Source organism: Brienomyrus brachyistius, chromosome 11, assembly GCF_023856365.1.
Source record: "Brienomyrus brachyistius isolate T26 chromosome 11, BBRACH_0.4, whole genome shotgun sequence".
Taxonomy (NCBI): Eukaryota; Metazoa; Chordata; class Actinopteri; order Osteoglossiformes; family Mormyridae; genus Brienomyrus; species Brienomyrus brachyistius.
The window spans coordinates 16140090-16166733 of record NC_064543.1 but is presented as its reverse complement, the minus strand read 5'-3'; the positions used below and the strand labels follow the sequence as shown (position 1 = coordinate 16166733).

General features: G+C 51.4%; 1 protein-coding gene across 1 annotated transcript in view; it reads left to right on the top strand.

The window, feature by feature from the left end:
- Positions 1-26644, top strand: part of zfhx3b (zinc finger homeobox 3b) — a 127902-nt gene that overhangs the window by 63325 nt on the left and 37933 nt on the right. Inside the window, 1 exon segment of the mRNA XM_049029980.1 lies at positions 4058-4289. Coding sequence (XP_048885937.1) covers positions 4058-4289 — 232 coding nt within the window.

Sequence of the window (26644 nt, the reverse complement as noted above, 5' to 3'; positions counted from 1 at the left end):
CCAGGCCTCCGGTCTACCCACAAGGCCGTGCATTGGTTATTGTGTTATTCCCAGGAACAATTCGGGGGTTTTTTAAGGTGGTGGGGGTGGGGGGGCAGGCATTAGAGCAACCATAATTTATACAGAGGGACCAGCCTCATCATTAACCAATTGTATGTTTTGAATTAGTGACAGGGGAGGGACAATATGGGGAACAACCCGCTTTCATCTGGGTTCTGGTGCCCGTGGCTCTGCCCTTATATACACCCTTGGTTGTTCAAATAGAGCTGCAACACACGTTGCATCATAGAGTGAGTCCTTGTGCTCTGTTATGAATTAATCTTTTCTTTATTATATTTGCGGTATCGTGAATTGAACCTCCACTGGCAATTTGCTCAAAAATCGCCCCCTGCAGGGGTGGCTGGGTATTAGGTTTTGACCTAAATCTGCCCTGTGGGTCTCACAGCCTCAGGGTTCCCCACTCTGTTTCGTACGCACGTGTCTTTAACAAGAGGCTCTGCTGAGAGGGTGCGTGACCTGCTCCCCATCCTACTCCCAAAATCACCCGCTCCTATTGAACTTGGTAATTTCTTTCTTTTTTTTTTTTTAATTACCCAGAAAAGCACCCCAGAGAAGGCGTGTGTTCTAACAGTAATCCCACATGTATAAATAATTGAGTGTCTTCGTCTCACAATGCACTGGCAAGACAAATGTGTGGGAGCACCCCCCAGCCTGGCAGCTGTCCCAGCACGAGTGACGCGAGGCTGGGTGAATCCCCACAGATTGGGGGTCTTACCCTCCCCCCCCCCCCAGCCGTGGGAAGCATGCAGGAGGGGCAGCTGCGCACCAGGACCAGAATCCTAATAGGTGGCCTCAGTGGATGGCGTGTGCCCGCGGGTGTTAGAGCCCAGGGTGAGGAAGGTGGCTGTGGTGGTGATCGCATGTCCGACGCTTTCCTGGCTGGCCTGTTCGGGCACTATCCTCTCTTGTGAGAAGCAAGACCGCATAAAATGGGACACAGCAACATATGAGCTCAGCCCCTTCTCCAGTTAATGTAGTTTCTGGATTAGCTTTTCCTCATCACTGTGCCTGAATGGTATAATTATTTACCTGTCGGATAAGGACACGGCTTGGATGTTTAGCTTGTGTAGTCGGGTTGTTTTCTTTTTTTCTTGAGCGTTGATGCAGAATAGGCAGAGGTGGAAATTTTAAGTCCAGAGAGGTACAAATCCAGACCAAGGTTTTGTTTCAGCCAACCAGTTGAGTATAAAGAGTCACAGTACTCAACTGCTTGGTCTGGGTTTTTACTTGCTGGACCTGAAAGTTCTACCTTTGACAATAGGTCTTGAGGGAACAGCCTGTAGCCTGTATTCAGGAGCCTGGCCACCGGCCAAGCCATCCCCCTCTCTCCTCACCTCTGGGTGTAGCTCAGCACCCAGCGCGTCACAGATGCCAGGGGCAGGCTGGTGACATCACATCGCTGGCATGTGGCATATCCTCTGGACTTCCCACATTATGTGAATACTCTCCTTGCTAATCCAGTCAGGGTGGCATCCCAGCGGATCCCCTGAAAAGGCTGAAACCCCAGGGAGACCTGTGGAAGGTTCTAGAGCCGCTCGGGCCCAGAGAAGCTCCTCCCGACAGCCGCCATGCCGTTTGCATTAGGCGGCCGGATTCCTGCGCGCCAATCTGAGACGATTTATCAGCAGCGGAGTTTCAGGATCACAGGAGAGTCAGGCAGCTGTTGTGGGCTGCCTCCGTTCCCCCCCCCCCCCCCCCCCCCTCATATCTGACAAGAGAGCAAATTTTATTTTATTTTTTTGGTGAAAAAATATCATTGCGTCATCGTAGTCCAGGCTCTGAGATCATGGTCTTTTGTGATCCGTGACTTTATCTAAGGTATGTAATGGGATCCTATCTGCTATTTAAGGCTTTTATATCCCACCCACATCCCCTCCCGATTCCCCGTAGCTGAGTCTGAAATCTCACATTTGTTCTAAGCTGTGAGAGGTTGTGTCGCGGCATCCCTGCAGTGGCTGAGGCGGGGGGTTCGGGAGACTTGACCTGCCCACTCGAACCAGGTCAGAGGCAGATCGTGTGGTTGGGTTGGCCGTGATGTATGTTCCTGTCAAAGGCTGGCCATCTCAGATTTACCCCTTCTTGAATCCCACTGTTTTATGGGAAGTTCTGAAATTCCTATGACTATTTTGGGTCTTTACCCATCCCGGGCAGCCTTTGAAGTTTAGGTCAGGTGCTGTGGTCACTTTCATGATGGTCTCAGTGTCTTTCGGTACTAATTTTACGATAAACTTTACCTGGGCAACACCGTAGGAGAAATGGGATTCCTGACGACTGAACATGGATCCTGGGTGTCCTGGCTGAGAAGCCTGTGATGTTTCATGTGCCGTGACAATACATCTCACTGGCGTTTTAGTCGGTGGATTGGGAGGAGGAGGAAGAGCATTTGTGATTCATCCAGTTAGAATCTTCACTAAACACACATTGAAGGGCCACGCCTTAAAAGCATCTTATAATGCCATTGGGGCGAACGGAGGGGTGTGCAAGAGCAACCACACACATAGACACCCACACATTGGTCCTGATCTTGGAAGCAGAACCCTAATGTACAGGGAAGGTGTTTGCAGCGCGGAAATGAGAAATGCAATATCGCAGGAAAGGGAGCGCGATTGTCCATGGCACCCTGCAGCAGCTTTACCAGAAAATTAAACATGGGAAGGCAGGAATGGAGATGGAGCTAGTTCCTCTGAGCTTTCCCCTATCGTCGACAACTGATGTACATTTGATTTGGCTACAAATGCAGCATGGCAGCGGTTCTTAGAGTTCAGGGCCCTCGGAGTGTGTTGGGTGTGCATGCCAGCTCTGTGCACCGGAGGGCGGCCGGTTCAAGCTTCTCTTAATGAATCCATTTGTTTCTCTCGACCTCTGTCGCCGAGCGGGGGTGGTCTGCCTGCAAGATAAAGAGCCTCTTGATTGGAGAAAATGCATGTTTAGGACAGGAACAGAAAGACAGATTTTTTTTTCTTTTTCTCTTCTAGAACCTGTCACCTCCCATGTCTGTTTTGGTTCCTTGACTGTTAACGGCCAGCAGAGAAGAAATTGCCAGTTTATTTTTCCCGATGGCCTTTATGTGCTGTGTGGTTACAAGCATTGTTCGCTTTTTTTTCCCAGTGACTTGCAGGACTCTGTGGCCCAAAGCATCATGGGTAGATGGGGGGGGGGGGGTCTTTTCGATTCACAGATTTGCGTTCACGTTCATGAAAGCAGCCCTTATTCAGGACAGGGAGGGGTGCTGTAAATACAGAGGCCATTAAAGACTGAGAGAGCAGGGGCAGTTTACATTTTAATACCCGAATGTCCGCAAGGCTCGTTTTTAAACATGCTTAAATCACCATGTTCCTGAGTCCCCAGAAAGGCGGAGTGAACATAAGTACTTTTATCACGACTAAATGGATCCATCATGTGTGTATCCTCTGTGTGTGTGTGTGTGTGTGTGTCGGATATGCTGGTCCGTTTTGTCAGAGCAGGGGAATGGGTTGCCCTGTAGCAGGCGCTGTGTGCTCGAGACGGCCAGTGAGGGCTTGAGCCCCAGATAGGCCCATCGTCCAGGCCCCCGGAGGGATCCTCTCACCTGCTCCCTCACAGTGAAGGAGACAATTGGATCTCCACTCCCCGGATCAATATTTAGCATTCATGCATGAAACGGGCAAATGTCCGGCGCTTCCTGCTCAGACAGGCGCACTCTTGCAAGTCCGGGAATCAATTCCAGCTCCCTTCCGGCGCGCCATGGTCCTAGTGTGTGACCCCGCCCCAAATCCTCAGCCTGGGGCCTTGGGAATTCTCGGGGACCCCCCAGATAGTTTTTGCTCGCTCCCAGCTCCTAGTACACCTGTAGAAGGTATTCTCTGCTCTTGAGGACTGGGTTGAGAAACACTGGGCTAGCCCAAAGACTCAAACATGATTGGTCAGAACCTTATCTTTTAATCTGTGATTGGTTACTGGTTTGCTATACCTTGCCAGCTCCTGTCACTTAACTGTAACCCATGCCTCCCCCCCCCAGCACCTACAGCAGCATGAGAGTACCGTAGAGGGCGAGGCCACCTATTACCACTGCACGCTGTGCAGCTACTCCACCAGGGCAAAGCTGAACCTCATCCAGCATGTCCGCTCCATGAAGCACCAGCGCTGCGAGAATCTGCGCAAGCTGCAGCGGCTGCAAAAGGGCCTGCCCGAGGAAGAGGAGGAGCTGGGCACCATATTTACCATCCGCAAGTGCCCCTCTGCTGACACCGGTAAGGAGGGGGATCGAATCCGGGCTGCTCCCTGTGTGTGTCCCTTTTGGACCTTCTCATGCTAGAAACCTTCCACCATAACACCGACCCCCCCACCTCCGTCTGTCAGTGTTCATCCCTCTGCTGAATTAGCCCATATCCTTCTGATTTCCCATTATGCAACAATGTTTCTTCCGCTATATGTGTCCTTCTTACGGGATGAGTCACACACAGGTGGGTAAATGTAAAAATGGCAGGATTCCCCCCTCCCCCCCCCATCCTGCTGTATCTGAGGCACATACTCGTCCTTCATTTGAGCAGTAACACTGTAAATTAGAAGCTCCTAGAATGGTCTCCTGCTTTTTAATATGTGCATTCCATAAATGTCATTCATGCTGTCCCTCTTGTGTAAATGTTGCCAGCACAGCAGTTAATGTGCACTCAAACATCCCTATTAGGCATGAGAGATGCAGCAGGTAGGGTTGTGGGTTAGGAGCTTTGTGACCCGGCAGGGTTTGAGTTCGAGTCCCTAACCACTGTACTTCACTTAAGCGTGCTGCAGTTATGTATCCAGCTGTCAGAATGTATAAAGAGTAACACTCTGCATAGGCACTTTAAATAAAAATAGTGATTAAATATGAATGTGGGACCTCTGTGATTGGCTGAGAGCAGCTGCACGTCCCAGCAGGCCTTGATTAATTGCGGAACACTGTATTGGTTGCATGCCCATTAAAAGTCACATTCGTTTGCCGTCCGAACAACAGCAATAGAACAACAACACGGGGCAAACAAAGAGAGGGGCCGGCTGTTTGTTTAAGAAAATAAAATAAAAAAGTAAGCTGCGGTCAATTAACACTTTTTCTCTGCGCTGGTTTCGGATTTCTAATTGCCTCGACTCCTGCCCTCCCCACTCTCCGTCCCAGCGCCCTGACAAAGGGGCTCCATTGTGCGGCCCTGCCCACGCACGCACGCAGGCACGCGGGGACGGCGTTATGTAAAAAGCGGCCCTCCTCTAAATGCGCTTTGTCCCAAGGAGGCTGGGATAATGAAGCCCGCTGCTGGGAAATTACGCAGAAGCCAGTCACAGATCTGAGGCCAATCATTAGAGAATGTATTTAGCGCAGCAATTAAGGACAATTAAGCGTTCTGCTCGCTGCACTCCAAATATGTTAATGACTATAGTGCAGTGGACAAGTGTGCATGCTGAGGCAGGAGGGCGGCCCACTTAGGTTAAAAGGGTGGGGGAAGGGCGGGGGGATGGAGGGGGGCGCTGCCATGAGGCTGGCAAACAAGTCTTGTAGTCCTGCCTCCTGTTTTTTCTGTGTGGGGATTTCTTTATTTAGCCCTGCCTCTTCACCCTCCCCCAAAAAAAATTTTCAAAAAATAATTAAATAGCTTCTTCACCAAAAGACTGGGAAGGGTTAGTGTTTCCTACATTCTCCTTGTCTGGCATGACACTGTGTACTTCTGCCCCGGATGTCATTGCCCTTGCTGCCTTCATGTCAGCTATGATGTCACTTCCTGTTCTTGTTGCGGGTTGACACGCACCTCTCGGCAGAAATTAAGCAATCTATTCCTGGATGGGCTGCGATCGCTGGAGAAGGGGGTGTGAGATGAGCACCCAGAGGACACAGAAAGGGCGCATTTAAAGGCGCAGTCGTGTGCCTGCCCACAATTGGCCGGCTTTCCGTTCCGCACCGACGGCATGGAGCACTGCGGCTTTAAGAAGTGCCGTCGCGTTAATCGCCTGTGACGCTCTGTTTACGAAACGCCACCGGCTTTGTTTCAGAGCTGAGGGCCTGATGGATAGGTGTACGGACATCCCCCCCCCCCCACCACCTCAGACTGGATGTAGACCAAAAGCCCCTTGAAAACAAGTGTCTCCTCATTTCCGAAAAGCTTTTTTCCCCTCCTTTCTCGATTTTTCTCTCTTTCTCCTGTTATATATTTTTTAAAAGGTCCGTTAAGTGAAATGAAGTGTGTAACAAAGGATCAGTCTTTTCCATCCCCTCCAAGCATCTTGATTGCATTACCCTGGTAATGTGCATACCTCTTCATCAGCAATAACAAACGCTGCCATTCCTCTGCCCCTCCTTTCCCTGTCCTCCATTTACACACATGCACACACTCCTATGCACACACACACCTACACACACCGCGTTTCAGATCTAGCCGTCTCCAAAAGTGATTAAAGTTCTTGCTCAGGCACACACACACACACACACACACACGCAGGCATATGCAGCTGTGCAGCTGAACCATTCCCTGCCGCTGTAATATTTAATTTCCTCCCTCTGAGTGGTGCCGGGGCCCCGAGTTCTTTCTTGTGGTCAAGGCACAGTCGCTCGAGTGGTAAAAGGTTCCTGCTCTTGTTAAAACAGAACTGGCCTGGATTTCTGGGTCAGCTAGGCGGTAATTCCCCGCGCCACTCCCCAGAGCCCTGACAGGAGCTGGGTGGCAGGCCGCACTCGCCCCGGGGACCCTAGACGGTCCTGGGGGTCTGAACCCAGGGGTCGCCAATAAAGGCCACCATCCGTTAAGGGAAATGAAAAGAGGGGCCGTGCAGGAAGAGGCCTGCCTTTGTGTTTATGCAGGACGGATCTCATCAGCATTTCTTCATCAAAGGGAAGACCCTTTTCACCCCTACTGCCGTTATCTTTATACATATTCGCTGCTAGTTTTGCTAGCAGTGATGCTAGTTTAAGGATGATTATTAGTAAAAAAAAATCATTCATATTCAGCTCTTGACTTGCATCAAATCCAGACTTATGCAAAAAATATCCAAGATACCTAGAATTTATGGAAGCGCTAATTCAAAATGGTTACGTGCTGCCGTAGGTAAATCTGCACTTCATCCCTTTGTTTATTTGGCATGTGTTCTTTAGTACAGCGTCTCCCAACCTGGTCCTGGGGGCCCCCCAGATAGTCCAGGTTTTTGCTCCTTCCCAGTTTCCTGACAGACAGTGGACTGTCTGGGGGGGGGTCACCGGGTTTGGAAATGCTGCTTTAGTATGTATTGTTAGTATATTTTAGGCTTGTGTGTTTTTCGCCATAGGGTGTTTTGAATGGTATGGGAAGTTAAATCCGACTTGTGTAAAATTATGTAAGGGTTTTTGGCTTATGTAAGGTTTCGTGGAAAAGATTGTTACGTCACTTGAGTACTGCCTGCATTGTAAAGAGTATGATAATAATGTGCCGAATGTTCTGTGTCCCACAGATGAGTCCTGCAGACAGTAGAAGTAATTCTGAAGCTATTTAATGAAAAATGCATAATATAAAGACTTTCACACATTGCTTTTACATAGCAAGCCTGACCCGCGTGTCGTCCTCAGGACAGGATGACATGGAATCCCATTGCAGAACTCTTCCCAGAGTCTTCCTCCCAGACATGTCACGCCTTAGGGAAAAACCTCCGTTGGCAAAATGTCTCATAGTTTTAGCTTTCCTAAAGATCTGAACTTTGGTCTGTATGTTCTGTAAACACACTTAGCTTTTCTCCATATAAATCCTCAGTTTGACTGCTGCCACTGCTTTTAATAAATGCGCTTACATATTAGAAGCAACATCGACACACACAGAAGTCAGGCTAATTTCAAATGGGCAGGGCTGGGAACCACGTGACCACACCCCTTGTCCTCTGCCCTTCGCCCCCCATCACGCCTGGGGACCAATAAGATGACAGAGATGAATTTCCCATCCAATTAAAATGGAGGCAGTGGGGAAAAAAAATGAGCGCATTGTTTTGATTCCTGCCCCCGCTGAAAATATGCTGCTCAAGCACGCTGGCCTTTAGCTCGCTCTCCATTTGTCTTACTTAACCCTTTCCAGGGGGGTACATATTGGGACGGCCGAGATACAGCGCTCTGCTGCTTCCCGTCCTGCCGGACTGCCCCACAGATCCTGAGCTGACCCCCACCCCAGCATCGACATCGACTGGTACAGCCCCATTGACCTGTTCAGGCTGCCTTTTTTTCTTTGGGGTTGAGGGGGGAGCAAGATCATGTAAAAATGTCAAGTTTGCTTTCTTTGAGTGGACCTGACCAGCACAGCTCTTGAATCCAGAGCCTCTATAACTGGACCGGGTGTTTGTCCCTGAAAATGCTGTAATTTGACAGTGCAGAAGCTGTGTTTTGGTGCTGTTTGCTGTTTATCTTTAAAGTGATACTTTGAGATGCTGGGTTCTTGTTTGCGGGGGTGGGTGGCAGTTGAGGGGTGGCACATGCCACATGTGTAGCCATCGCTCACCCCCCCCCCCCCCATCCTCCCCCATTCACCCCCCTTCGCGTAGACCCCCGTCCAGCCACTTACACCACCAGCCCCCCTGGTTCTGAGCTGAGCACCCGGTACGTCACCCGTAGCTGTCTTTCCGTGAGAGACTGTGTGGGAAATCGGGGCAGCGTGAAAGGGCACCATGTGACCCATGACGGGCGTGTCACCAAAGGGGCGTGTCCTTCTTGGAAAGGCGCAGCGAATGGTGTCCTGTGCATGGCAGGTAGGTCAAACCAACAACAAACCAACAAACAGGAAGTTTAGGCTTTAAGTGTGAGCTGACCTGCTCTATTTGTACTCTAAAGCTCTTGTAAGAACACATGCATTGAATACGATCCAGTCCCTTGATTGTGGCGTTCGGGCCACGTTGTGGCTGTGACCTCTGCTTGGCCTGCCTTGCGGTCTTGGATTTTGAGGGCGAAGGTGCTTGTTTATGTAACGTGGCAAACGAGGCCCGGCTGTGTTTGTGTCAGGTGGGGTGGGGCTGGGTTATGGGGAGGGGGCATTGCCCTAAGTGGGCAGGCTCGTATGCCAGGGAAGGACGAGTTCAGGGTAAAGGAATTTGAGAGGAATGCTGCCATCTTCCAGGCTGGCTAAGCAGCAGTGTAAAGTCAAAACGTGGCAAATGCCATAGTTTGTGTATCGTGAACCTCGGCTCCCTGGCCTGGGGGCGCCCCGTGTCAAACCCCCCCACCAGCCCAAGAGGGGGGGATCCCAACGTTTTTGTGCATTTCACTAAAGAGTGACACCGCAGGGTTTTCTCATGACCCAAGCAAACGTGCATCTGTTTACGGCTCACCTGACCTGAGGCTGCCGTCCATGGGGTGGCGGCCGGAAAAGAGGAAATTGTCCAATTCGCGTGTGGTGGGAGCAGCAGGCAGTGCAGTGCAGTGCAGTGCAGTGCAGTGCAGTGCAGTGCAGTGCAGTGCAGCAGCAGTCGTCGTCCTCAGCCGGGGAGAGTAATGGGAATTAATTACCCAAATATCTTTCATTTTGGAATATTGAAAAACAGCCTTTTATTAAAAATCCCAGATGACGGCTTTATGGATTTTTTCAGTCACGCATGTTTCCGAGACTTTGACCCGCCCCCCCCCCCCCCCCCCCCCCATCACCACTGCAGCCTCAGACTCGCCTGGCTTATAGACACGTGTGGCATGAATTCCGGCCCCGTTTCATCGTGGCTCGTTCGACTGGCCGGAGATGCATCTTGCTATTCCAGGCCGTTTTGTTTCGTGTCAGGCCCAGGGGCATGTTTTGGCTTTGGATTTCTCAGAGTGTAGGGGCTTGGGGGGGGGGGGGGTACGGGCACTGGCAATGCCTGTTTTTTGCCAAGACCTGCTGGTATTTCTGGGCCTAAACCACACGACAGTCCAGTAAAGGGCAGGTGGGCTGCTTAACTGTTCTGGATCAAAATTGGCGAGGGGGTGTCAGTGTGGGGTTGGCTATGCTGTACACACACACACACACACACACACACACACACACCAATGGGTGACAGAGACCTTTTCTGGCTCCTTTGTGTCACAAGGATATTTTTCCAACCTGTTATTTCGGGCCCTTTGCGCAGTGCCGTCCGGCGCGGCGCAGTGAACACGATCCATATTGGTTTTCGCATCCTGCCCGTGATGGGACGCTCTCCGGAAAGCTGATACAAAAGACAGACGGTCCGTCAGCAGAGAGCCGTCTCGTTTGTACCTAGCGAACGTGCTAATGAGTTCTATAAATAGGCCCGCGGCCATGCCGGCAGCTTCCAGAATGAGACAAGAGCCCGGCGCTCCGTGCCAAGCCCGCGGTCCAGAGAACGTCCAGGAGCTCGGATGCGCCACCTGAGCGTCGGGGGCAGGGGGGGTAACAATGCAGAAGACGATCTGTCCGTCAGCCGGCGAGGTCAGTGATACGCCGCCTCTGCCTGTAATTGGGTCCCCAAACCACGGATTTGCTCCTTGAGTCAGGAAGTGTTTAGAGTTGGAAAGAAGTCCGGCTTTGACAGGCCACTCCGAGTCTCAGCGGTGCTGCTGCGGTCATCCCGCCAATCGCGCTGCTTGAGGGACCTCAACTCCCCCGCTGTCACTGTGGTTACGGACTTTCGTTTTTTTTCCTCTGACGGCACTTCTGGGACTCTCTGGCGAAGGGTGTGGAGAGGGTTATGATTTTAGGTCCTGTGGGCTCACCGGAGGATGCTTTAGCATTTAGGCTAACAAATTCTGAGGTGTGTCGGGTAATATGCCCCCCCCCCCCATCCCAGGTAACTGCAGGTCTGTCACCTTAGCGGGATGTCTGTCAGACAGTGAGAATGTACGAACGCCAGCTGTACCACCGTGGTGACTTGTGCCAACATGCCGTTTGGAATTGCTATGACGGGTTTGGCCTGCCACAAAGGGAGGCGGTGGCGGGTAGTGGAGGGGCATTCTGGGTAATGGGCGGAGCATTGCATCAGCTTGCCAGTGCCGCCTTGCCCTCCCGTGCACGAGCTTTCCTCTTACGTAAGCTCCTCACAGCTGACTTGGACGGCCACCAAGCGGCGCATTATGATCTCAAGTATGTTTCTGATATATTTACTATCGATCCGTCCCGTCCGTGTCTGTCAGGTGTTCCGGGAAGCGGAGCTGAGAGAATCCCTAAGCTCCCCCTCATTGCTGCTTTTGTCGCCGATCCGCCATGGAAGCCAGACTGCGAGTTAGTTTGCTGTTGGAATCAAGGCAGTGCAAATTAGCTATTGGCAGAGAGAGGGAGTGTGGGGCTGTGGGGGGGGTGTGTGCATCTGAGAACTTTGAATCCAGATGGGAAGTTTTTCGTTCTTAATAAGGCCTCTTCCCTCCAGAGAGAGAGCAGGGATCAAAACGCCATGATGTGTTGCTCGGGGTGAGTTCACACGCAAACCCGAGCTAATCTGCATATTCCGTTTCAGCGAAATATGCCCTCTTCCTCCAGCGCGCTTGCCCCACTTGGTGCGTTAAAAAAAAAAAAAAAAAAAAAGAGGCGAGCGAGACAGAGAAAAAAGGAGAGCTCAGTTAGTTGAAAAGAAGAGATTAAATGAAAAGCTAGAGGATGAAAGTGTGGTCGGGGGGCGGGGGCAGTTTTATTTTTTAACAGCAGTTTGTGATGCCGTTGCACACAGATTGGAATCATGGATGGAGTGGCTACTGCCCCCACCTGTGTGAAACGGGAAACCGGACGTCGGGTATACAGATTGACTCCTCCCGACCCGCTCCTGTCATCCTCTGGGTAGGGGTGACCCTAGTGGCTAGTGCCAGTGAGGCCTGAAGAATTTGCAATTCGGCCAAGTTTGCTTTATTTCCTTACCCTTAATCCTCTACTTCTGCTGTCCTCTCATTGGTGGGTCGAAGCAGTATTCCAGCATTTACAGGGACATCGGATTGAGGTCCCTTTGGGGACATCTCTGGGGTTCGCAGAGGCACTGGGTGCTGGCTTCCATGCCCCAGCTGAGCTCCACTCCCATCATGCACTGCTGGCTTTGTCAGCCATCTTAAACCCTTGACTCTGTGTGTCTCAGAACAGAGGCGCTTCGGACGGATTCACCTGTCTACACAAGCCAGAGGAACAGTGGTGGATTACGGCCAGGAGTGAGAAGCCTAGGAATTGTGGGTAGCGCAAAGAGACGAGGGCTGGGGGGCCGTCGTGCCAGAACCCCAGCTTTTTCCTGGGATTAAAGGCGGACTCTGTTTGACCAGATGTGGAGATTCTGACAGCGTCCGTCCCAGACAAGATGGTATTTATTTTTGACAAACTGGGACATTCCTGCTGTTTGACCGGGCTAGATTTATGGCTGCCCTCCTATTTTGGTGGGCGCAGTATCCTGACAAAGTCCCTTTGTCTGAGCCAGCCTGCCTCCCTGTCACTGAGGTTTCATTCACGGCTTTGGCCTGGATTCCCCGCACTCTTGTTTATCCCCCAGAAGTCTGCACTAGCTCATGGGGAGACGGTGCTCGCAGAGGGAGAAGATGGCTCCTCCTCTTAGCACAGTGTTTCCTCGGCTTGTGGTGCGAGCCAATAGGTACGGGGGGAGGATTTCTTCTCATTACTTAGGGACGTAGATGCTTGTTGCAGTTTTTATTTTTAAATTATGTGTATTGTACTGCATTGCTGCTGATCTCTCGCTGCTGCAGTGGAGCATTCAGGCCTGTGATAAAGTACTAGGGGTCAGAGGTCAGGATGGAGGTCAGGGCGGTAAAGAAACATTACAGGGCAAACAGAGGTAACCCCCCCCCACCCCCCTCCACCCCGTAAGGCCTGGTCTCATCCTCCTTTCACGCGTTGCCTATAAAATGGCCGCCGCTAATGCCCCCTGACCAGTCCGTGTTTGGCGCCAAGCGAGGCTTCACGATTTAGCCTGGCTGCTGTCCTCTGGGCTTCTCGGCGTGGCATTTTAATGAATTTTACACATGTGGGGCGGGGGTACGGTGTGGGGGTAGGAAGAATGCCATAAAGCAGCAGAAAAACCCACCCTGACCAATGTGAAACATTAAGATGAATAATCCACTGTTTAGAGAGCAGGCAAAAGGTCAATTTTCACACTCCCCAGTAAGCATGTGGGGGAGGCCGGGTTTGGAGTCTGTTCTGTCAACCTGCTTGTTGAAGGGGCGGAGCCTGCCCTCTAGCATGTCTGCCAGGTTCTCCACCACCCATAACCTCCCACCCGCCATGTGGGAGAACAGCCTCACTCAGCTCTAGCACCCCCTGCTGGTGGGGGTGAAGAGTCGCAGCAGTCACTCTCACCCCCAGCTGTTTGGGGCTTTCTATGGGATGAATTCCTCAACCAAAGGGGAGCGACTAAGGCAGAAGCTGTCTGTGCTGCCCGGTACCTGCCAGCCCATCGTCACACCGGCCTTTCAGTGCCGTCGGCATAACTGGGGCTCTGTTCCCCCCCACGATGGGCTCCACCGGCTTCAGGGCAGACGGCTCTCCTTCCCCTGCTCATTAGAATATAAGAGCAGGCACTAATGGCATGTCAGAAGGCTGCCTCGACCGGACTGCAGCGTGAAATTAGCATCCAGGTTAGTGTCACCGCGCTCCGTGTCTTTATGAGCCGGGGGAGAGGGTTAGGCTGAGTGCCGGCGCTCCAGTCGATGGCTATTAACACTCCTTAAATCACTAGCTTGCCCCCCCCCCCCCCCCCCAAGTACCCACCGGACCGGCTCACCATGGGGCCGCATGCGGATGCCCCAAAATAATTAGCCATGTCACCTTCGGTCCTGGCGACATGACCGCTGTAATTTGAATGCAGATCATGATGCTTCATATTGGGGGGGGGATAAGTTTTACTTTTAATATTTTTCGAAAATAAATAAATTGGTAATGAACTTTAAGGAACAGTTGGAACGGCAGTTTTGGGAGTTGGGTGGGGGGTGTTATTGAGGCGTGTGTGTGTGTGTGTGTGTGTGTGTGTGTGTGTGTGTCTGTGTTCGGGTCACTGTCAATCAGGCGGGGGGGGGGACTTTAATCCGGGACTTGTCTAGCTTCCGAGCTGCCTGTGTCATTGGGGCATATTATGGAAGGAGGAGATTGGGGGTGGGGGGTGGGAGTCTATTTTTTTTTTGTCATGCAAAGCAGGGCGATGAAACATAATTGGGTTGGGGAGAGAGAGAGCGATGTCTCCTTTGTGGGGGGCCCTCGTGGTCAGTTGGCTGGCCCATTGTGCCGGGCCCCACAATGGCATTAATTTGTGCTGTGGCTTCGCCTCTTCCTCCCTGTGCTCTCCTGCACTCAGGCCCTGTCCGTTCCACTCTGCCTGCACACTTCACTTCCACGCTCCAGCGCGTTCCAGGAAGGGGGCAGCAAAAAAAAAAAGACTTTCGGAACCTCCCATTCACATAACCCCCCTCCACCCCCCCCCCCTGCATCTCAAACCCTCCCTTATTCCCTGCCATTAAAATAAAGGACGGGGGGGGGGGGAAATAAGGCAGATTCCTCCATGCTCCGGCGCCCCATCCGTTATTAGCCCCCCGCGTTCCTCCTCTCGGGTTGGGATCTGTCTGGTGAGAGTGCTTATTATGGCAAAACTGGCACCGTTTGCTCCGAGCGACGATCACCAGTACGATCGTCCTCCAAAAAGGGCCGCTCTGCACGGGCCTACCATGACTGATCCCTGAGTTCAGCTCCGAAGTGCACTGAGGATTGCATGAGTCTTCTTCATGAACACAGTGGAAGGACTGAACTTGCTAAAGCCTTCGGATGCAGGGTAGAGTGTTTCTGGGGGTGTCATGATGCCCCCCCCCCGATCCCGGAGCTGAGCAGTAATAGCTGTGCAGTAACCGGTAGTTTTCTGGAGGGGACTGTGGAGGCTCTCACTCCAGGGACCGGTATGCAGAGCCAGCATGTGCCACGCCGGGTTAGTCCTGGCATCCCGCGACCATCAGGCTTTCAGAGTGCGGCTCCCCCCCCCCCCCCCCCCCCCCCCCAGCTGGTGTCGCCCAAGTACAACTGGTGTTCTAGCCTTCTTTCATCTAAAGATAGGAACAATCTTTAAATTAGCACTCGAGCGTTGCTACCGAAGAGTGCACTTAGCACTTATGAAATCTGCTCAACAGGACCTCGATCTGTGTCCTTGGCAATGGCGGAATACCACTCCTGCCCACCGAAGAGGATGGCAGAAGCAGGGCATTATGGGAATGGAAATAAACAAAGAAAACGGTGTCTTGGTGCATAAAGTTAAAGGCCTCGTTTCATTTTATTTCCCCCTCACAAATAATGTATAAGGTGCCAGGACAATTTTCCTCAGAAAAACGGAATCTAGGCCCTGGTGCCCCCCCCCCCCCCCCCCCCCCCCTCGCCTCCACCCCACCATGTGCAAAAGTGAACAGTGACTAACCTTGTCATATTTAGTGTATTTTTCATGGCCTCGAGCCTGGGGAAGGTGTAGCCATGTGTAATGGCTAAGCTATGGCCAGTCCTGTGCACGTTACTGTCCCCTCTCTGCTGAAAGGTCATTCATAACTCGGCCACGCCGCCGATGTACAGTGAGAGATATTGATTGATTAATGTATAAAGTGCTGGGAATCCATTTGCCTGAGCGTGAGGGAATAAGGCCCAGCCTGGCTCTCTCTCCCCATCTTGCTCTCTATATTTTCACCTCTTCCCCCATTGTTCGAAGGGCATCATTTTTCGCTGGCTGAGTTTAAGGGACAAAAGGCCGGTTTCTGCCAAGTAATGCATTCAAAGGAACATTGATTCTCATCAGTGTCAGTTGAATTACCCTCAAAGGCTTGACAAGGAGTTGGTCTTATATTAACCTTCCAGGCGGCAACGAAAAAAATCTTTCCCCTCGACTCTTAAAAGAATTTGTAGCTTTCTGCTCGCAACCTGAACGCTTCTGCCGTAAGTGGTGAGTCGGAAAAAAAAATATATATATAATATATATATATAGAATCTGAAGTCCTCTGTATATTTCTCTGTTTTTGGTGCTTGTTGCTTTCTCGGATTTCGCTGCTCCTGCATATTTCACAATCAACTAATGAAGAAGCCTTCAAATCCTTTGTCTATTGTGGGTTGTGTATAATGCCATTTTGGTGTTCAGCTCTGCCACACATAGCACACGGTGGTCATCCCTACTGCTGCTAGGTCATTGTCCACTGTGCTCGCCCCCAAATCCGAATACGCAGCCCTGCCCCCCCCCTTCAGACCCAGTTTGCTTCTAAAGGATGTCCTTAAGAGCCTTTTGGGCGGGGGGGAGCGCCCCTCTGGGTCGCTACCTTTGCTCCTGGCGACAAGGAGAAGGAGACCCTCTACACCCTGGGCACAGCAGGGGGGGGCCTCAAAGACACAATGCCCCTGCTAAATTGTTGCCGAACGACGCAGACCCCTGGCGAGGAGCCCCCCCCCCTTTTATCTCCATTGGAGGTGCCTCCATTAAAATTCTTTATCTTTGTAGCCGCGGTTGTCGCTGACAATAGCGATAAGCAAGCCGACGGCTGAGGGCGCGGCGCCCTCAACTATTCATGAAAGATACTCGATAAAGAATTGATACGTTTAGCGGAATTAATAATGAATGGCATTAGTGGCGGCCCATTATTACGCCGTGTAATTATAAATCGCGCCGAGATTTTCCCGGAACGAGCATTTCCGTATGCTTATTTGCGTCATGGGGGGGTGGCTGCAGGCGCAGTGGTGGCAGGCCGGATGTGAGGTCGCTGGTGAGCTGGCCCCGGTGGGGTCCCAAAGACCCCACTGAGCGAGTCACACTCCTCCCGCTGTCTCGGGCATGAGGGTGACACCACTAGCTCACAGTAGCTACCTACTTAGAGGGCAACAAAGAGACAGGGGCTGTTAAGAAGGAACAGGAGGATTTAGGGCTGTCATTAGGAAAGTCTGCATGCCATCACGTTGTGGTACGAGTGTGCACACGCGTGTCTGTGTACGTGAAAATGGCCATTGGCTTTGCCGCAAGGTCTGGAGCCTCTGATCCAATCACCCCCCCCCCCACCCCCACCCAAATCCCACTAAAAATCCACAGGGAGCCAATCCCTCCTGCCCAGGCAAGGCTTCCTTGGAGGGGGGGAGACAGGGAGGGCGCATGGACGAGCAGCGGATCTAAGACAGAAGAGCCCTGGGTTACGGCCTTCTGCGCCCCATCCTATGTCCACCGGGTACATTCCAAATCGCGGCCGCCCGAATGTATGGTACAGCCTCGGTCACAGAAGAGGGTTTGAATTGGACATTAAATCTGATAGGAGGGGGCTGTAGCCATCTTGAGAAGTTTACCTGGCAGGAGGGAGAATGCGGGGCCCGGCACGGGGTCTGCTGTCTGAAGGTGCCGTGCGCATCATTCCATCAAAGAGGATCCGGTTTCCATGGTGCGGATGAGAATCCGCACACCTAATAATTATCGTGCTTAATGCTTTACTCGTACTCCCCGGTTTTATGCTGGTTTTCTAATGATTTTCTAACGACATTAAATATTAGCAGAGAGCACACCCATGATTTTTACGTGACGTTTTTTTCGTTCGAGTGTTCGCTCGCTCGCTCTTTCGTTCATCTCGCACCTGCACTGCGCTGCCCTTTCGGCACATGGCTTTACACATGCAGTGAATACTGTGCTCCGAATTAGATTTAAAGGCCCTCCTTCTTCTTATTTTATTTGTCTCCCTCTCTCTTCGTTGCACACTCCCCCTCTGCCATAAATCCTCATCACGCCGCTCTTGAAGCGCAGGCCCCCCCAGCAGCCCCAGGTGGGAAAGCGATTAGACGAGGGGGCTATTTTATTCGCTCTCGCTGCCCATCCGTGGCGATCATTTGTAAAACGCGGGGCTAGAATGAGCCAGACCCGGCCCAGCGGGGAAAAAAAAAGGCCCGACGACCGCCTCCTGGGAAATAAATAATTCCTTTACAAAAAAAAATAAAATAAAATAAGGCAAAGGAGATGGGGGGGGTGTGTGCATGGGGACAACAAAAAAAGACATTGTGAAAACGGGCTGTGTCACTCCTCGTCTGGTGACGACGTGCAGTATAACAGCAAAATATGTATCGAAGACAAAGGCAGTGTCTCCTGCCTGGGGCCTCCTCAATGAATTATCCCCCACCACCATGCCTCCCCCCCAGCTTTTTAATTAAATGGCTGCAGCTCCATCTCTCTATCCAAGGCTCCCCATTACAGGGGCAGATAAGGGATCGCTATCTGTAGCATGCTAAGGGCGGCCGCTGGCCAGGCCGCCTCGTGAAATTTGTCACAAGATCTCATTTTACTCGTTGCCAGACGTGATGCTTATAATTGATGTGGAGGCAGTAGTAATTTATTGGCCATCCGCAATTATCATCCCGTACAGGCTGGGGGGATGTGACTGCAATTTAGATTTGGGGTGTGGGTGTTGGGGGGGGGGGGGGGGGGGGGGGGGGGAGATGAGGTACATGCATTAAAAGAACCTGTTTTTTTTTTTTTTTTTTTATTCCCCACCCCCCCCATTTAACTTCAGAATCATTGCAGCATACAGATTGATGGCGCCCATGCATAATAAACAATATGCCCCCCCCCTCCTCCGCATGGTGCCGAGGTAGTGGAACTGTCAGTACCCCAGCTGGACTTTCACACAGTGCACTGAGGTGGGGGTGGGGGGAGGCTAGGGTCAGGGGTGGGTAGAGTCACTACTGTCCAATCACAGCCCCCGACAGCCCTGAGTCGTCCTGCCTCACATTTTAATTCGCTCCCTAATTTCATGTTCATGGTAACGATGAAGTAATAAGATTTTTTTTTTTTTTTTGTTCACTGATTTGAATCATGAAATGAACAGCGTGTTATACTTTGTTAGGGAAAGCTGCAATCAAATGTTTTATATTCTATTTTAATACATCCCTGAATTTATTTACTTCATTACCTTTCCTTGGCACCGGGGTAGTTGTGGTGGTGGGGGTAGGGTCTCTACCCACGAGCGAATATATTGGTATAGTCCGGAACGGCGGGTGGAAATAAATCAGGTTTTTGGGAGTTTGTCGATGTTTAATGATCACAAGCGCAGAGCTCTGGTTTTTAAAATGGCCCCTACTCAATTAATTTGCCCCCTCCTGTTTTTAACGTTAAACATTAAATAAATAAACGTGTGTTAGCAGCCACGAGCCTCCACATGGCTAGTTCAGAGCGCACTCATTAATGACGGCGTCTCATTAGGGGCATGAAGGCGGCACTTAAGGTTAAAAACGATGCCATCGCCACTTTGCTGTCCCCAGCCAGGGTCACATGACCTTTCGGGGCCAAGGACAATGTGTTGGGTGATGTCCGTCCATTAATAACATTGAGGCGGTGACAGGGGGGTGGGCCTTGGGGCTGTGTGGGCGTCTGCATCTGTTAGTTTGTGCGTGTGTGTGTGTGTGTGTGTGTGTGTGTGTGTGTGTGTGTGTGTGATATGTGTGTGTGTGTGTATATATGTGTGTGTATATATATGTGGGTTGAACTTCAACATGTCTTTATGTCCCAGTCTGTGTGGATCTTTCAGTTTTGTGTGGGGGGGTATTTTTGAGTTCAAATCGTTAATATTGCCACACTTGTCTTGTATGATCTCAGCCAGGCGGACTGAGGGGGGGGGGCATTTTCCATTTCCTCCTCCCATGATTTTGATATCTGGACGATGGTACGCTGAGGCTCCCTGCTGAGGCACAGCTGTGGAACTAGCCCCCCCCCCCCCCCCCCCCCTTGCTGAGACACGGCCATGGAACTAGCCCCCCACCCACAATCCCCACCCAGCTTTTGTTTGTATGATCAGATAAAGCACAGAGCACCGCTGGTGGGCGGGGCCAGCTCAAGCTCGGCAGGACCCGCGTCTGAGGATGCGTCAGGACACGCTGGTCTGAGAGCGCTTCTCCATCAGCGGTTGGACACTAACCACATTGCCCCTGTCTGCGCGCATGTGCAGCCCAACAGCGGAGCAGAGCAGTCGGCAGAACAATCATCTGCACTCGTGTCTAACGCACATATTCTATACAGCACCTGTTCTACAGACTCCCAGCATATTTCCTGATCTCTGCTTAGTGCTGCCGTAGGGGAAGTTTAAGACACAAGCCTGGATTCCCTAAAACCAGTGACTCGCAGTAATTTGCCAAAGAATTTGCCAAAGAACAATCTTTACAGCTCGACCTGTTTTTGCATAGCTCTGATGGGGGTGTCCGACCTCCCCCCAGGGGGATGAGAACACTGCCTGTTTGTTTAGTCTACCTGTGCTTCAGCTGCACTGCTGCCAGGTCTGTGTGGGAGGGAAAGATACTTCTTCCCTTTCCTCGTTAGTGATCGTACCTGTTAGTTCTGGGCTGAGTTATTTATCTGTTTTTCTTAACAGCTTGTCCTAAATGGAAGACCATATTTAGTAACATGGGAAGACAGTCAAGCCAGTAATATCACAGTCCGGGACACTGTGAGGTCAAAGGAGTTGCTGGGAGTCGGGGAGTGAGGGTCCAGTGCCTTGACGATCTTCATGTCATACCTGAGCATGCTAACTGATAATTGTACAAAAAATGGGCACTGCCAGAAGAACTTCCAGAAGGACTGCTTTTCATCCTTATATGTCTGCCTGCGTGTCTGCATATCACGTTTTTACAATTTGTTATCCAACGCAATGCGCATTTATTTGAGTAGGCGGGGTCAGAGAGTCCCTGGAGCAGCTTGGGGTCAAGTGGTGACATCAGTTTACCAACCTCAGGATTTGAACCAACAACCTTCTGATCTTAGGCACAGCCTTCGCCGCTAGAGTTTCTGCTTTTGAATGGGTTCAGTTGTTAGTTCCGCGTTCCTGTCTGTCTCTCCTGTGGCTCCGGCGTCCCTGAAACCTTCTGGTGTGTGGCTATGGGTGTTAAGAACCACATGCGGACCTGTTGTTTGAGATGGTAGGACCAAAGGGACATCATAACTCCTAATCGATGAGTCTGACAAAGCCACTTCAATCTTGATTAAATAGAAGAGTGGTGTATTCGCAAGCCTGTGTTTTAGCCTGAGGAGGACTTAACGGTGAGAGAAGCGGAGGCGAGTGGAACAGCTACCCGAGCGAATGTACACATGGACTGTAAAGACGGTAACTCCAGAAAAGCCCCAACAAACATCCCTTTTTCTCTTGACTTCGAGTTCTGTTGTGAGGGTGTTTAAGAGTCATTAAACACGTTAAGAGTCGAGGGGGGGCACCCTGTAAAGCTGTCTGTCTCTCACATCCCGCAGCGTTTTAATTCCTGTTTCTCAGTCTAGAGGACACCGTGTACCACATAATGAATCTCCTATTATCATTACCTTATAAACACTTATTTTTCTTTACCACTAATAAACGCAGCGTGATTGCTCATTTCCGCCCTGGCCCTACAAAGGCTCAGGCTCAAACTCTGTTACGTCCTCACTGTCCTGCGGCACTCTGCCTGGACACGAGCCTCCGCTTCCCCCCGGAATGTTTGTAGGCCGTCCGGCTAAGACCTGCCTGACATCTGTCCTGTCTCCTGGATGTTCCTAATGAACCGGGGTAGAGCTGCGGTGGGGGGGTTGGCAGGGGGGGATGTGGCTGCTGCTTGCTGGGAATTGATTGCATTAATTGGTATGCCAATATGTAAGCTTGCTACATCCACCATGGCCAAGCATGATGACTAACAGGTCCTGCTGATCAATGCCACCAATAAGAGCTTCTTCCATTAATGAGCAATGTGGTAATTAATGTTATCCCTAAACCAATTAGGGCATACAGTCACATCTATGTGCGGGTGATGCCGGTGGCACTGCCGTCTTGTCCCCATGTTTAAAGTCCCTTGAGTCGGGCTCTTGGCGCCGGGCCCTTGGCTCCTGCTCCACTGGGCCTTTGTGCTTATTGGGTTCCTGATTATCCGGTACTGATTCACCACGCAACAGTTTTTACAAGGAGGAAGCCAGGAAGTGCTTTAAAAAAAAAAATTATTAAAAATTGTAAATTCTCCCACAGGCAATCAAGAAACTGAATCCAAAGTCCAAGAAGTTGGGGGGGGGGGGGGGGGGGCTGCAAATGATTCGACTGACCCTGAGGTTTTCCAAGGTTTTTATTGCGCTACGTGCAAGAAAATTCTTGCCTAGGTCTGAGCTTGGCCTGTGCATGAAGTTCATCAGAGGTAGAACAGGGCGTCCTGGGTGTCAGTTGTAGCTGGCTTTGGTGTGCAGTTGTCTTTCGTTGAGGAGCCTTTCGGGAAAAGCCATCCCTGATTCTTGTGGTCAGAGTACTTAAGGTCTAAGATAAATGTAGCTGGCGGAGAGGAGGGGGGCAGTGTCGTTTACGATGCGGTCGGTGTTTCCACAGCAGTGTGTTATGTGTGTGTCCTCCCTTAAGGAAAGGTGAGTAGCAGTCCCCTGTGTTATCGTGGCTTTCAGCCGCCCAGTGATGTCACAGGCTCGTTCGTCTTTAATCCTGCATCTTGCTGGGTTTTCCAGCCGCCCCGGGCCTGCCCCCCCCCCCCCCCAGGCCCAACCTTGGCAGCTGAGGTACACGTGTCCTCGGCCGTAAACCCCAGCCCACCTCCACGTGTTCGCTCAGGCTCGGCGTGGGAGGTGGGATGGGCCCTTGGCCGGGCGGCCTACTTCACAGGCGTCGTCCTGGTCTCCGTGCCGCCCTGGGCGGCATTCCTGGCTGGTGACATCATCCCCCTCCACCTGCTTTTGGGGGGGGGGTGGTTCTCCGGCGCCTCTATGCTTACACTGGGCCACAGCTGTGAGGCCTCGGCCTCTCAAAGAGGCGCGACAAGCCCGGGCACTCAATAAAACAGGCCCTGATGGACATGCGGCACGTACAGGAAATACTGCGCCCTTATAAATCAATACTATTGTTTTCAGATTGAAGAGCAAGACCAGTCCTGCCTGGAATTCATCAGCACACTTATCAGGGAATGCCATTTAAACAGGCTGCCTTTTTTTTTTTCTTTCTCCACATTCTTGACCAGTGTGGAAAATGTGTGTACAGCCCTCCCCCCCAACAACAATCTGTGAGAAGGTTATTACTGTAAGAAGAGATATTGGAGATAAGTCAGCACCTGGCGTGCTTAATTGAAGCCCTCTCATGCGATTTCAGTAAGAAGGAAAAGGGGGAGTGAAAATCATTGCTGTAATTGCACTTGGACGGGCTTTTTTGAGTTTTTTCCCAAACCGTAGGTTAGAAAGTGTATCTTTGCCAAATGAGCTGTCTGTTGTACTCCCTGTCATGTTTTTGCAGCCATTTTTAATTTGCATATGAGGCACACGGTTATCCGCCGTCTCAGGCATATTGTGTGGTAACCCGGTAATTTGGTAATACCGGGACTGGGCTGCTATTACCAGAACGCAGAATGCCAGCTGTCGGCCAAGTATAAGGACAACGACCCGCTGGCAGGGGAAAGTGCAACCCAGTAGCGCCGCCCTGCAGGACAGCAATATAGCAGCGTGTTTGTGGGAAGGTGGGGCTGATGGGGCTAAGTCTCATCAGTCTTTCAGGCCGAAACCCGCAGGCATAATCAGTACTTACAGCGGGGCAGGCTAAATAAACAGTAAGTAAGCTGTCTCAGGCTGGGGAACGTCAATGCCAGGAACTTGCTCAATCCTTCGCTTTGAATGGTTCTCTATTGACCCGGCGGATCCCCGGAGGATCACCTAATTGAAAATTGATATTGAATTGATGCTGTGGGCTATTTGCATATTGATCATAAACAAGTAGGAAGGTACCAAGTGTGTGTGTCGGGGGGGGGATCAATAGAGCCCCATTGCCTCTGCGAGCCCACACACAGCCACCTGCTCCACGGGCTCGTCAGATGGTGGAGTCTACCCGGGGGGGGGGGGGGGTCCTCCCTGCTCTGGGGGAGTGGGGTGAGGTGGGTAGGGGGTTTGGCATCCAGCCACCTTAGTGAGGAGGTCCTGTGCAGCACAGGGCCACAATCAGGCAGACCCGAACTGCGCTGGTCCACCCCCAGCCACTGTGCAAGCCGCCTGCGGGCCCTGTGACTCAGACCACATGAAGGGGCTTTGTGAAATCACCCAGCTGGATCACCAGGGGGCGCTGACGCATCCGCACGTGCCAGGCATGGTGGAGAGAGCGAGAGAGAGGCTCTCCGCCGTGTTTGGTTTGGCGGCTGAGCGAGTGCAGCAGAGGGTCTCTCTTCCCCCTCACCGGGCAGAGGGTCTCTCTTCCCCCTCACCGAGCAGAGGGTCTCTCTTCCCCCTCACCGAGCAGAGGGTCTCTCTTCCCCCTCGCTGAATTCTTCTCAATAATCTCTGCGAAATGCCCTCATGCCCAGCATTCTGGCCGACTTCAGGAATAACGTGATGACTTTTTCCTCTCTGGTACCCTTCTTCTGAATTCAGAACTTTTTAGCTGCTGACCCAGCCTGCCATATTTGTACACTTAAAGTAAAACCCTAAAGCCATTGTGCTGCTGGTTCAGATTCTCAGGCAGAGCTCTGCTGGTACACTCTCAAAATAGTTACTTAACTTTGAACTTGTGCTAATAAGTAATCTTTTAAGATATTTAAACTCTACATTCTGTGTAAGTGTTTTTTGCTGAATAGTCTTATAACTAGCATTGTTTAATTGGTCCTGGTTTAACTGGAAATAAGAAGTTAGTAATTTAGATCCTAGTAGTTATATCTGCAGTCTTTATCCCAAGTATCTTCTGTGTGTGTGTGTGTGTGTGTGTGTGTGTTTGTGCATTTTTTGAGGATAACAGTTATCCTGAACTTGCTCCATCTCTAGAGGGGAAAGAACAATCTTAAATAGATCAAACAGGCCTTTTTTAATTTATGGTGGAAACATTTGCCCCGTTACAATACAAAGGAGAACTGAAATCCACCAGTTTAAGGCACAGATTATTATTCAACACATGCATTCCTCTCACTAAAGCCTCCGTAATGATTTCCACATGCTAGAATAAGGGGGCAGGAGTCGCAGGGCGGGTAGGCCGCCCCTTCCAGCCCTGTCCTGGCCTCCTGCCCCTCCAGCACCATCCCTCCTCCGCCCTCCACCTCCACAGGTGGGGAGCATAAGCTTGCCTACCTCTCGGTTACTTGATTCCTGCCAGTAGGGGGCAGTACTGAGGCTGCAGTTCAACACTGGGCTGAGAAATTCACCTGGCTTGTTGGCAGAGGGTGGGGCCACAAATTAATGTCCCTGTCAGACTGCCATGTATCCTTCAGAATGCCCTCAGGCCCAATCAAACACAGACACACACGGCCCGCCTACGCCCTGCATTCAGAGCTGTGAGCGTAGAGCTGGGCCCAGGGACCCAGGCTGCATCTGATTACTTCATTACAGGCCCTTTCATTGACTTGGCGGCACTGAACTGATGAACTGAGGCCGTGGACAAGAGCGCGTAATTGGGAGAAATGAATTCCCATCACAGGGCCTCCTGCGAGGCCTTGGGGCCCGGCCTGGAGCAGGAAGCCGGCAGCAGCTGAGCTTGCGGGAGGAAGGCTCCGCGTGGGGATCGGGCCCACTGGAGGGGCGGTGGGCCGTCGGAAAACGGAGTGGCTCCAGAGCGCTCTTACGGTCCCATTGGATGCCTGGCAGCGTGCGGTGCGGCCCGGGGACAGCGCACAACTGTGTTTCCGTCCGCCTCTCAGCCATCCCTGAGGCTTTGGGTCATGGCGGAGAGCCATCATTGTGTTTACCTCCTTTTTTGTTTTACCTGTTTCTAATCACAGCGCCCATGATTCAATTTGCTTGTCCAGCCTCAGGATTTTCCCTTAGTGCTCCTGGAAGATCAGTGCAGATAAAAGAATTAGTCATTTATGGGCATCATTCGTATTTGTACCCTCATTATAGCTAGTGGAGGCCGGTTCTAAGTAACTACAGTGACTATAACCAAAGAGGACACCCAAAGCACTAGTCCCTCTCTCAGAGATTAGTGTCCGCTGGGTCGAGTACCGGCGATGCAGATTAGCGGAGACATATGCAGAGAGAGGTTGCTCCGATCCAAAGGCCCTGGGTTCTGCAGCTTCCTGCTGACCCATTCATCTCCATGCCCGCCTGCAGAGTCAGCAGCACTGCCCGGTTAACCTTCCTGCCCCGTGATCCCATCGTTATGACCCATCTGCTTTTACGCTAACTGGTTCCGCTAAAAGTATCATTAAGCTTCGTTCCGATTGAGCCTTTCGTGATGAGCCCCATGCTGGGTGTATTAATATTTAAGCACCCGGTGGCCCCCGTGTCAGATGCTGTTTCTTAGCCGCTCGACTGCACTCCCCGCCTCCTGTCCCGTAACTCGTCACCGGTATTCTGGCTTTGTTAGACCCCTGGAGGTGTTTTCTTCATCTCTGCATTGCCATCACAGCCTTCTGCTTTCCTCACACTCTGTCTGTGGTGAGATTTCCACTACCTTACCGATTTAGCTGTGTTCTTGCTGCGAAGACTCAGGTAAAATCAGGTGAAAACGTAGTCTAGCTGAGAGAGAGAATAGGAATGGGGTTTCGATGATGGGAAAGGGGGTGGGGGTGGGAGGGGGGTAACACTGAGTGATAGTGGAAACACTGTTTGGCCATGGGGGGTGAAGAATTAAACTGTGGTCAGTGCCTAGTTGTGTCCAAGAGCTCAGGTGGTGTAAAATGTAGTGTAAATGAAATGCAGCCACTTGACACAGGTGATCCAGAGAACTTCTGTACCGGGGGGTGGAGGGGGGTGCTGGGAATATGATCACACATTGACAAAATTATCT